Genomic DNA, 12,246 nt, shown 5'->3' with positions numbered 1-12,246 from the left:
TCGCCAATGTATCCCTCATCGTCATCACCAACACCACCACCACAGTTACCACCCCTATCAATAAAGAAGCTGTCGAAAATGTATATCGATAAGATAAGCGATCTCGAGGATGCGATCCTGCTATCCCGTCTACCCGATGAAGAGAGCCCACGCGATCCATCACCACCCGCACAACCACCACAGCCCCAGAAGCCGCGCTGCGCCGGGTTCACCACCACAAGAAGAATTGCAGTGCTCGCAGCCATTGCTTGCTACATCGGAGCCGCTGTAGGGATCTATTACGTCGATGAAATGGAGGAATTCGAGCTTTTGCTGTTGTGGATTTTCATGATACCTGTACGCTCAGTCTTCAACCCTCTTTTGCACCATTATTTAAGATACTTCTTGTAATTTGAGCTAACCCACATGTACTAATAGATGACCATCCTCTGTCTTTTCGGAGGCTTTATCCTGACACATGAGAACGTCCCCAAAGATACCTCGCTGCTCGGGCGCTGTATGATACACTTCTTGACCGGGGGTATCTACATCGCGAGCTGTGTCTGGATATACATGACGCAAGAGAGAAGCCCGACAGCCGCAAAGGGTGATTTTGGGATGAATATGGCCGGATATTGGTTCTTCATCTTGCCGGTAAGTAACCTTCGTCCATATGAGGGGTGACGCAGAGGTTGCACAATGATATAATTGCTGACGCGTTTCTTAACGACAGATGGGATACTTCGTATTGAACCTGGCCGTGCTTCTAGCTGTGACGGTATGGAATAAACAAGATGACAACACAGTACCCGAGTCACGAGCGGGGGAGCCTTGCTGCTTTGGACTGTTGGTTCGAACAAGGTGAGGAAAGGAGTTGGAGAGTTGATGGACACCAGAGGGTACCGAAGGAGTAACGCGGCTTCTCTGCGCAAAGGCACGTTTGCTCGTGCGTTGTTACTTTGCCGTAGCTTTCACAGTGAAAACGAGCAGTAAATATCTGATTGTTTCATTGTTTCGCGCAAAATAATCGAAGCCTTTCCACCACACACATTGCACTGATCACCTAGAATTCTCGTCCCACAACGCTACCACCATATTCAGCACGCAACATGCATTTCAACTACGGCAGTAACCTAGGAAGCAGGTATGACGAAGAAGGCGACCTCGAGTCCGCGTCCTCCTCATATTCTCCACCTCACACCCGTCGGCCCTCGTTCATCCGGTCACCACCAGCAATCATGATGCTTTTGACATTTCTTACCGTAGCTGCCGTAGCACTTTATCAAATGAATCACGATATCACGGAGGTCATGTTGATGTGGGCCGTTTTCGTACCGGTAAGTCGCTTTTTCTATGCCCGTCTCTTAGCTAGCTACCCCAAATCCTGTATGAAGAGATTCTTACTGATTTATGTGAACAGATGGCAGCAATGTTATTGCTGATGGGGTGCTTGATTGCACACCATAAGCTTCCTAAGGATATGTCGTATTCTGGTCGATCTGCTATTCATCATTTCACTGGGATGACATACGTTGCAGCCTGTATCTTGGCGTATGTGCTACACGAGAAAGATCCAGATGAGAAGGGGAACTTTGTATTAGAAATAAGCATGTCTTGGTTCTTTGCCTTACCGGTAAGTCTATTCCTTTTGCGGTAGTGGAAGAAATATGTTGCGCACATTGAACGTTAACTAATGCACTTTTTCGTTCGCAGATTGGGTTCATCATCTTGAACATCGGAATCGTGTTGCTTGCCAACGCATGCAAGAAGGCGGAAGGCGAAGAGTCGTCCGAATAACCAAAAGATAAAGGGTTCTGCCTGTGGGTATTGGACGATTGTTGACAAGGCAAGAAGGCAGACAAAGACTTGGCGGGCACGCGAGGTCATGTGAGTTGCACGAGAGAATATTAGATAGATCACGAAATAAATCTTTTGGTATTGTAGCACGCTACTGCAGACGGCTCTGAGGATGTATCGGTAACTTTAAGCATAAGTTCGCTGCCTGTTATTGGGTTAGCAATGTGTGTATGAGAACAGGAATAGGAACTACCGTACGCATACAATTCCTTGCCATCATCATAGGGGCGCGCAGGCGACCCAGTATCAACCTCCTTGTTCACTGCCCCCCGGCTTGAGATCGTTCTCTTCCTCTCCCCATAGATCGAGGCCGAAACCCAAAGCAACCACATGATCCCGGCAATGACTCCATATGCGATGATCTGGCCTTGACTGGGAGCAAATCCGGTAAATGCGGGTGCGTCCGATGCAAGCAGCAGGCCAAGACCACCGTTAATCATTCCCAGTGTGATGAGGATACGTCCCAGCCAGAGGTGACCGTATGACCAAATAGTTCGGCGGCTGTATTTCTTGAACTTGAGGTGGTGGACGAAGCCAAGTATGGGTTGGAAGAAAAGCAGGACAAACACTATGATGCCAATAATCGGGTGGTAGTTGTCGAGCATGTTGACTGGGATGTTGTTGATCATCCACACGCCGAGACCGAATGCTGCGATGTACACAACATACGCAAAGAGTTGAAATATGCCATGGACGATCCAGACACCGCGAAACGATCCTAGTCGTATGAGAATCGATCCAACTGGGAAGAATAAGACAAAGGCCAAGGCTGCGAGGACGCCATGGGCTACGATGATCTTGTGTCGTGATTCTGATGAGAAGCCGCCACGGCCGCCGCCAAACGATGAGCCGAAATCGTTGTCGCCGCTGTCACTACCTCCTCCAAATCCGCCTGGACCGTATTGACCACCGGGGCCATACTGCGCAGATACTGCGGTAGCTACTATCGTCAAGTCAATTGAGTCCTCAGATTTCCGGATTGGCTCCATACCTAAGCTAAGCAGCGTCGCTCGCGTGCTAAAAGTCATAGTGAAGATGTGGAATGACAAAGAGCAATGCAAGCTCGATTTGAAGGTCTACAGATCGATAGAAAGAAATATTGGCTACTTGATCTATTCTTACCTGCGACGGCTGATCTTACAACATCACCCACGACACCAAGCCGAATAGCCCCAAATCGATGATTCACGTCTGGACGTGACACAGATGACGCTGTTTAGAACAGAAAATGGTCGAGCTTACGCGTTTCCGCAGCTTTTTCGTGTGTTTCGAGTGGTGGACATTGACATGCTAGTCTGACTTGGGGCCGGGGTGCACATGGTGGAGAGCCGGAAGTAAGATGTCGGCGAAACATGTTGGGAAAGCACCGACTCTCATGATGTGACGAGTGCCTCAGGCAGAAGATGTCGTTGACGTCGATACAGGATTAGTGAGGTCGTCTCATGGAGGCCTGGATGGTCCAACATTCCTGAGCACGTGTTTGCGCGACGTGCCTGTAGCCTTGCGCAGGCACGCGTCTGACTCGCTTGACTTGGCTAGCATTAGCATGATCCTTCGTTCGCGGGTGTAGGCAGCGACTGGGCGACAAATCGTTGCAGCTGCTATTCCAGGTTTGCTGCGAACATGGCCGCTGGTCGGGTGCCGAACTGATAGCGAGAGGTGCGATCGCGATAACTGGTCACCCGTGTGGCTAGTGTGGCAGATGACGTGAGTAATGACCTTGGGAGCCTGTGCGAATGTCTTTCTCATCAAAAACTTCATCCCATGTTAACACATAGTATAACTTCCGGGTTCACGTTCACCGTCTAGTCGACATGGCGGTCGGCAACGTGATGTGGCATCCCCACGCAGCGCATCCCGTCGCCCTCGACCCCATGGCGGTCAGAGCGCGGTCGAGGTTTTCCATCCGCCCTCCGCGATCCTGGGCTGTCGCATGGCCAGGCACATGTCGGTCGTTCAACAGGTACAAGTCCTGCATGCGCTTGTCTGTAGTCATTTGTCCCCTGAGTTCGCGGTGACTGTTGCATAGCCCCAGTTTGCAAGAGTCCCGTGGTAGGAAGAGAAGGCAGAATAGCGCACCGCCACGGTTGTGCACATCACGCGCGCGCCCTTTGTCCGTATACATGTCGTCAGAGTTGTGAGTCGAAGAAGCAAAAGAAGGTGAAACAAGGAAATTGCGATGAGTTGGAGCAAAGAGAGGTGAAGACTCTGTGGAGACATGAGTTGTGCGTGCCCGCCGCGAGGATGACTCCTGCAGGTCCCGAATTTCGGCGATGCCATGTGACCAATCATGGGCGGGCACGGGTGCAATAGTGGGCCCGCATTCGCTGTCATCTAGGCTGTGATCTAGCATCTTCCTTCTCCCCGTCACACCATCGTGCGGCTCTGAGTCACTCTGCAGCCTACTGACATCCTTGACTTAGCTTGTACCTGCATACGTGATTCAATGTCATCCCATGTATATAAGGCTGGGTAGGTATCTTGCTCCAATGCTTGACTCTCCTGAGACTATCAGCCGCCTTTGCGGCTTTTCGCCCCACCACTCTCCATCTCCCCTCAACCCTATTATTACTTATTCACACATCCACAAGAACTTGAAATAGACGACATGGGCAAACGTCACAACAGAAAACGAACTAGAAGTCGTCCTCGGAACCGCAACAACAACCACGACAATTCACCCCCGCAGGTCATCAACCACACTCGAAGCGAGTCGGTCAGCACTACATCTTCAACTCTCTCCGCAACCAGCTCCTGCTTCCATCCTCAAAGCTCCATTGCGGGTGCCAATGCGAACCACTGGCAGCAAACCTACACTGCATGGCAAACCCGGCTTCGACTACAACAGGAGCAGGAGCAAGAGTTGGAGACTCAACGACTGCGCATCTTTGGTGGACTACCGGAGGATGAGAGGACCTTGATGGAGCCAATGCTCAAGGTGGTCACGGATCTTTTCGATGGTTTCTACGATTACGAAGATCCGTGATGATTAGAGTGCTGGTTCTTTGCACATCTCTACTCCTACGCATGGGTTTCCATTTCAACGGACGATACATGTTTTTACGACGAACACGACACGAATTAACGACCAAACCAACGATGACTCTGGTAGCCAGCCGGAGGCGTGGGATATCATCTGGGCACGGACTCGTAGCAGATCAGACAGCACCTGCGTCGGCCCAGCTGGGCCGGCCCGCAAGCGCTATCTGGTTGGTTCAACATTGCTCAGCCCTAGGACTCCGGCTTCACGCATAGGCGGCGGAAGCGAAGACAATGGTGGAAGAGACAGCTAGATGCACGCCTGATGCGTGTGCTCGCTCGAGCCCCGAACTCGCGAGCATGTGCTATTGGCTAGAGCGTCGCTGTCTCTGAGAACGGCGGAAAGGAAAGAAGGACGCGCATGCGTATTGGTGGAGGAGTCATCTTGCTTGGAAGGAACGGTGTACATCTGCAGCTCACTGCAGGGCAGACAAACGTCCGAGTAGTTTATCAATATTTCTTTAATTAATCTGAACTTTACCCAAACATTTGGCTTCTCTTGTGGCATTCATGAGTTCCTTCCCTAGCTGCAGCGAGCGTGCTTGCCTTGCGCCGCCTCTCACCGTCAGGGTCCAGTTTTGTTGTCTTACTAGTCCGCATACAGCGTCTCGACTTGTTGTAGGCAAGAGCTTCCAATCTTTCTCTCTCTCACCTCTACCAACCGTTCCCAAGCGCGGTTCCATTCACGACTGCTATCGCGGGCTACACCTGACACTGCGCAACTTCGACCGAGTAATCCCGAAGACATCAGTAGGTAAAAGCCAAGCGCTTCCTATACAGTTCACTGCACTAACAACCGACTGCCGGTTAGCTCGCGATGGCAGATACTCAAGAGTTCCGCTTCCTCGACCTACCCAAGGACATCCGCTTGGAAATATACGACCTATTCCCTGCCGAAACCCGTCGCTACACGGTCCGAACACTTCGTGAGCCATCCATCACGCCCTTCACCCTGGTCTTGGAACGCATCCCGTGCATGGCACTACTCACAACCTGTCGCCAGATATTCGACGAAGTTTCTGCCATGCTAGGGTCAAGGGTGGACGGCCAGCCACTTCGTATCTTCGCCGATGCGGAGGACTTGTGTGACAACGTCATCAGCGTTATAGCGTGTTATGCTTTACCTAACCTTCGCTGTGAGAGCCTGAAGACACGTATCGAGCGCTATAGTCCTAGTCGCCAAAATGGCCCCGAAGATCAGGATGTGCCCGAAGTTCCGCATCAGGCTCTACGTCACAATATAACGGCAGCTGGCTCGAAGCTAGAAATCGAGATAGCTCTTGAGCTTGACGGTGATCTCAGACAGCCTTCCCTGAACCTGCAGCGCACAAGAGGTTATCTCCGCATATTCTATAAGTGGATTGTGAGCAGAGGAGCATCTTACTTCTTTCGCGACGACCACATCAATATCACAATCAGGCCCAAGCCGACAGCAGGTATGAGCGAGAAATCAATCAGCGATGGACGAGTGTTCGACTTCGAGGAATACCCGAAGGAGTTTTGGCTTGGGAGGATGTGGACTTGTCAGGTCGGTGAGTGCATCACTGAGAGCGAGTGGCAACGCAACTGGGAGGAAGGCAAGCGCTTCGGGAGGTTGAAGCGGATGTAACAACTTCATGACTTTGAAGGTCATCATGACACAAGAGAAAGAGTGGTTGGACTGAGGTTACAGATAGTCGAAGCATCGCTACCGGATTACAGTGTTATGAGCCACCCACCAAGGACGTTCCAATAGGGAATTTCTTTCAGGTTTCTCTAAAACAAAACAAGAATAAGAATTGGAGATCAGACAGCCTTTCATAGATGCTTGTCCTCTTTGTGCGCGTGTAGAGGAAAGGAGGCCGCGAGAAATGCCTCTGCCAAAACATTGGTAATCGCCTCGCGTGACAATTAAATACCACCTCTTTAGCAATCAAAAATCTAGGACTAGACTAAAGTGAAGCCTTGAGAATAGAGTCCGTTGATGCTCCAACACCCAAAGAGACCCAATCCGTCGTTGCCTCAGCGGCGCTACCGTCCCTCCCAACCCCATCCTTCCTTCACCATCAAACCAACGTACAAGCAATCACGACCCCATCACTATAAACAGCAACCCCAAAATCGCAAAGCGCAGCTAATAAAAGCAGGTTTACGTACCCACCATGCGCTACAAACCCGGCTGAGCGGTCGCCCTACTATCGTACGACCCTCGCCAACGGGTCACCCCACACGCATCCCGGCAGCGCCCGAACACGGTGTTCTTGGTGCATGTGTCTCGCCACCAAAACTCTTTCGTTGTGGATTATTGAGGGGTATCAGACGATGTGGTCGTATATTCGGTGAATTCGACGAATGGTTTTGCGGATTGTCTGTCGTGTCTCGCGATCTCAGGAACTGGGTTGGAGTTTTTGCGTGTTGGTGTGAGGCGCATGCCTTGGTGTTAGTATCATAGGATCACGCAACAAAGCTGTGTGAGGAGAGAGTTGGCATCGTCGGCAGGTACCGACACCGTGAGTATTGCTTGAAGGAATCGTGAGATATAAGGTACATGGGTTTCTTCCGTTGATATTCATCATCACAACCAGTCACATCCATCCTCAGCTATACAAATCTATTAACCTTCAACACCTCATACCGCACATACAATAAGCCTCTTGCATACAAGCAATCAGCGATCTTGTTATCTCACCAATCATCACTCAAGCCAACAACTCTCAACATATACCACCAACCCACACAAAATGCCAGCAGTACCAAGATCCTACCTCCCCTCCTTCGCCGCCTTTCTAGGTAAGTCTTCTATCTCTTTCTCTTTCTCTCTACCAGTCGCATCCAACATCCAACACTCAACACCTAACTAACACACCACCCCAGCATTCGGCATAACCTACACAACAATCGTCGCAGCAAAAGAAGGCGCAGCCGTCGACGGCGCACGAACCCGCTGGCAAGACCAACATGCACGAGCAAGGAACGCATTGAGCGGGGGCATGACTCTATCAGATATGGAGAGGAAGTGAATCGAAAGAGGGAGGATGAGAGAGTTCAATTCCAGTGTTTGCATATTAGGGGTAATAGGCGTTACGGATGCTGGATACAAAGTCCAGGGTATATATCAATTCATCAAGTTCAACGTATGCGTATCCATCTAGACAGTGTGATACTTCTCTTTCCAATGTCTTCAACACAACCTTGGAACCTTAGAAATCATGCACCCACCTCTCCGCATATACATTACCGTGCCACGCCAGCCACCCGAACACCACTGCAACAACATACCCCCACCCCATCTCCCTCCTCTACCACCCTCCACCCACTATCTCCCCTCCTCCTCCTCCATCACCATCCCTGTAATTCACCCATACAATCCATCCTATACCCCCAGGATACACCCCTATAACACTATCCCCAGTATACGCATCGGGAGACAATGATAGTACCCGGCGCATGCGTCCCTCGTGTTTTACAACATTGTGTTGGAGGATGAGGAATGTGCGATGTGGAATGTGGAATGTGGACGTGTGACACGGAAATGTTATATTAAAAACGGTTGTCGGGACGCGATATCGGTATGTAGGGTAGACGTGCATTGGGGCAGGGTGCAGATACGGGGGAGGAGGACGGAGGGTTCGGGTGGTTAATCTGGGTAAAGAGCGTAGGGCAGAGGCGGCGTGGGGGGTAAGAAGGTTTGGGACCGGGCGGATGGATGGATGGAATGTCAGTAGGCGACAATGGTACGAGGAAGTCTTCACAATGAAGCATGTGGGACACGAAATAACTTCATCACTATATTCAATCCCACATCCACCTCTACGTAACCCCAGTTCCGACTACTTCATCGGCCCCCAACAGACCTTGGGGTCAGAATATATCTACAAGAAAACCCATTGCCCGTTGAACGCCATCCAGAACAGAATCAAGGTACGCATGACAACCATCGCGCAGTACCGAAAGAACAAAGGAAAGCAAAAGAAGGCCTACTCGCTGATTGCGGCTGAAACCCAAGTCGCATGTCGGAACAGCCGACTTGGATATATATGATCAAACAAAGGGAATCGTACAATCATGTAGGACAGTCTATGAAAACAAAAATCGCTGCAGTGTTTGAGAAGGAAAGATCAGAAGGGACAAATTGTAAAGTCATTGGCTATAAGTCAAACGACGATGTGATGTCGGCTAATCTTTGCATGGCGGGGCTCATGGCAGCAATTTTCCTCGCCAGACGCTCTGCTAGAAGTGTTTCGTTCGCTTCGTCTGAGATGACTAGCGAGTAGTGTGCGAAGGCCTTCTCGGGGTTGGTGAAGAGTGCCTCGTGGTCCTCATGAGGTGCGGCGGCAGTGGTGGAGGGAGCGGACGAAGAGTAGTATAGGTCGTACTCGGCGTCTACCTCTTCGGTCTCATCGGCGGCAGCGGAAACGGTGGGCTCGGACTGGACAGGGCGCTCGACGATGGGGTAGTCAGCCTTGACCTCCTCAACAGTCGAGTCGTCCTCGGCGTTCAGGATAGCGCTGTATCCCTTGCCAGACATAGCCTCGATGTCGAGGGGGTTGGTGGGACCCTCAGGCAGCTCAGTGACGGCGAAAGCAACGGGTTGCTGGAAGTTGAAGCCATTGTTAGCACCCCAGTTGTTGCCATTGTTGGTGTTCAGGTTGAGCATAGCAAAGTCGAGTTGGGGCTCGGGGACCATGGTCATACCAACGTGGGTGTTCTCGGCCTGCGACATGCCGTTGAACTGCTGTTGCTGCTGGAACTGAGTGGGGGCAGGAGCAGCGGCGACGGGTGCTGCGGTTGATGGCATTGAGGTCATGGGGGCCTTGGCCTGGAGCGACTCGTCGCGAGAGAGCTCCTCGAGGAAGGGAGTGAAGGCCTGGTGGCGGAGCAGACGCTCGATGAAAGCGCGCGAGCGGGCGTTCTCCTCCATGAGGAGGCGGTTCTGGGAGCGGAGTTCGTTGGCCTCGTTGACCTTCATGGCAACCTCGCCTTCGAGCTGGCCAATGTATTCTGGTGATGTTAGTTGTTGTTGCAGATGTAATGGTATCGTGGTGGCTTACCCTTCCTTCTCGAGCGGAAAGCGCGAGCGGAGACCTTGTTACGGAGCTGGCGGCGCTCCTTGGAGCTGAGCTTCTTGCCCTCCTCGGACGCAAGCAGCCTCTCGTCCTCGTCCATGTCCTCTTCGTCCTTCTTGGCGCGGATGATGTGGGGGAGGAGTCCTTGGTTGTCGTTGGCCATGTTGGCAGACGCGTTCTGGCTGTCGGCCCGGATCTGTGCGACGACGCGGGTGATCATCTCCTCGGTGTGGGCGTCGCTGAGCGGGCTCGAGGTCTTGCGGCTGGCCGAGCTGGTGGAGGCCATGCGGTTCTGTTGCTGTTGTTGCGCTTGCTGCTGCTGTTGCTGGAGGGCCTGCTGTTGCTTCTGGTGGGCCAACTGCTGTGCGCGCTGCTGCTGGGCCTGCGCCTGCGCCTTGGCCATGGCAGCCTGCTGTTGATGCATACCGGGCCAGACCCTGACGTTGGTGACCTCCTCTTGTGTGATGGCGCTGGGGTCGACGAAGTCGTCTTGGGCAGCCTCGTTGAAGACGAAGCTGTTCTGGCGGTAGTCGACGGCCATGTTCATGCCGACGTCCATGGGCAGGCCGTTGTTCCAGGCGCCGTCCATCATGGAGTCGCCGCCCATCATGGCCATCTCGTCCAAGCCAGTGGACGAGAACATGGGGAAGCCCGTGTTGTAGCCGGCGTTAAGGCCGGGAAGCGAGTTGGTAGGCAGGCCGGTTTGCTGCTTGAAGCGCTCGTACTCGTGGCTGGGCTTTGCGGGGGTCTGGAGGTCGTCGTCGATGTTTGTGCTGGTGGGACTGGCCATAGTCGATGTCGCACTGGACTCCCGCTTCAGAGTGGCAGGCTGCGTGGGCGAGGGCATCTGGCCAAAGTCGAAGAACTCATTGGGGTCGACGCATTGGTTCGGGTGGCCGTTGAAGGGGGCCATGGTCATGGCAGGCTGGACGGCGGTAGCCATGTCGCTATTGTTTGTTCGACTGCTGGGGAGTCGCTGATCGTGTTTGAGCGGTCCTTAGGCAGGCAAGCGGCAGTCTTGGGGTGTTGTGTTGCGGGCACTGGGTGCGTGACAGGAGCGGTTAGCCTGCTGGAAAGTCGTCGTCAGCTCGACGCTGGGCCGGTTCTGCCGGAAGTGTGGCTGTGCCGATGGATCCGCGCCTCCTGCGAGCACGTTTGTTGTGATAGAGCGAGTGTGTTGGTGGTGAGAGGATTGTTTTTGCTGGTGTTGATGCAGAGTGCAATTGTCGGATGAGAGTCTGGTGGAAGAGAGACAGAGCGAGGGCGAGGATGGGCGGCGGCGGCTTCTTTGCTGGGGCCCTCGCCCTTGCCGTTTCAGACTGAGGCGGAGTCCCCCTTCTCGAAATAGAAGGAAGCAGGCCCAACCCGGTTGGCTCGCTCGCCCGCCGATCACTGCCCTCCGCCCAGCAAACTTCGGCTCTTCCTCTCTCCTGAGCGCCGGGTCATCTCGTCGGCTTCACCATTCTTAGTACACTAGACACAATATCAGCATAATGCTAATTCTCGGATCTCTGCTGCCCCTCCGCGGTGCTTCCACGGCACCAGCCTCTGACGTCACGTCACGGCTGTCATTTTCAGCAACCGTACAATCCACCCGAGTCCTTCAACAACATCCAAGGCCATGGCACCCAGCTGGCGAGTCTCCGTATACTCTCGTGCAGCTAGGCATACGCACTTGATGCACTGTCGGCGCATACTCGCCGAGCCCGAAAGTTGGACAGACGAATCACCGCCTGCCCTGCTGCACCACCACTGAGGCTGTGCTGTCATACTGCACCCTTCTGGGCACGCTTGCGAACCCCGCTGCTATTCGTCCACTCAGGCCTCTCTTCTCTCTCCTGCGCGAATAACTTCCATGCCGTGCAGCCATTGAGCCACAATCTACCGGCTTGGTGGCGCGGGCGCCCAGTTCGGTTGCATGCCAGCCAGCAGCAGAGCAAGTGCAAACGAGCTAGAGTCTAGATGCCAACTCTAGACCTCAGCATCTTACTATGCAACGCCTGCACCTGACAAAGCCGTCGTATACGTACGTCTGGCGCAGCACTTGCTCACATTCCGCAGCACCACCAGCCATCAAGGCCATCTGGCGTCTACGCCGACGCTCAGCATGAACGCCTCTCCGGACAACCTGCCGCGCCCAGTGCAGCGACAAGTCCACATCCACATCTACCGCATTATGCCAGCTTTGCGAGCTCACCTGTCAAGTCTGTCAGCGCCAGCCGCAAATTCTGATCTACATGGTCCCGTCCTCTGAGCGGAGTCGGTCTTTAGTCCGGCAATCTCCGTCCCAGTGCCATGGAGTGACTTGACCCGACCAGCTTCCCCG

At 53.1% G+C, this 12,246-nt stretch overlaps 5 protein-coding genes across 5 annotated transcripts; 3 read left to right on the top strand and 2 right to left on the bottom strand.

The window, feature by feature from the left end:
* Positions 1-1,962: 1,962 nt before the first annotated feature.
* On the bottom strand, positions 1,963-2,864 carry J4E85_005019 (uncharacterized protein; the record flags this gene model as incomplete). Its single annotated transcript, XM_051469269.1, has 2 exons — positions 1,963-1,981; positions 2,041-2,864. 2 exons carry the CDS (start codon positions 2,862-2,864, stop codon positions 1,963-1,965), a joined length of 843 nt encoding a protein of 280 aa, XP_051327484.1.
* Positions 2,865-4,444: 1,580 nt separating this feature from the next.
* Positions 4,445-4,822, top strand: J4E85_005018 (uncharacterized protein; the record flags this gene model as incomplete). The annotated part of the gene is made up of 1 exon (XM_051469268.1): positions 4,445-4,822. One exon carries the CDS (start codon positions 4,445-4,447, stop codon positions 4,820-4,822), a length of 378 nt encoding a protein of 125 aa, XP_051327483.1.
* Positions 4,823-5,692: 870 nt separating this feature from the next.
* On the top strand, positions 5,693-6,484 carry J4E85_005017 (uncharacterized protein; the record flags this gene model as incomplete). Its single annotated transcript, XM_051469267.1, has 1 exon — positions 5,693-6,484. One exon carries the CDS (start codon positions 5,693-5,695, stop codon positions 6,482-6,484), a length of 792 nt encoding a protein of 263 aa, XP_051327482.1.
* A 1,111-nt stretch (positions 6,485-7,595) lies between these two features.
* J4E85_005016 (uncharacterized protein) lies at positions 7,596-7,874 on the top strand (the record flags this gene model as incomplete). The annotated part of the gene is made up of 2 exons (XM_051469266.1): positions 7,596-7,644; positions 7,729-7,874. The coding sequence occupies 2 exons, from the start codon at positions 7,596-7,598 to the stop codon at positions 7,872-7,874; spliced, it is 195 nt and encodes a 64-aa protein (XP_051327481.1).
* Positions 7,875-9,001: 1,127 nt separating this feature from the next.
* J4E85_005015 (uncharacterized protein) lies at positions 9,002-10,863 on the bottom strand (the record flags this gene model as incomplete). Its single annotated transcript, XM_051469265.1, has 2 exons — positions 9,002-9,855; positions 9,906-10,863. 2 exons carry the CDS (start codon positions 10,861-10,863, stop codon positions 9,002-9,004), a joined length of 1,812 nt encoding a protein of 603 aa, XP_051327480.1.
* Positions 10,864-12,246: the final 1,383 nt, after the last annotated feature.

Source organism: Alternaria conjuncta, assembly GCF_024043145.1.
Source record: "Alternaria conjuncta strain BMP 0040 chromosome Unknown scaffold_6, whole genome shotgun sequence".
Taxonomy (NCBI): domain Eukaryota; kingdom Fungi; phylum Ascomycota; class Dothideomycetes; order Pleosporales; family Pleosporaceae; genus Alternaria; species Alternaria conjuncta.
Note: the sequence above shows the minus strand (reverse complement) of the source record. Positions and strands in the feature narration are given on the sequence as shown.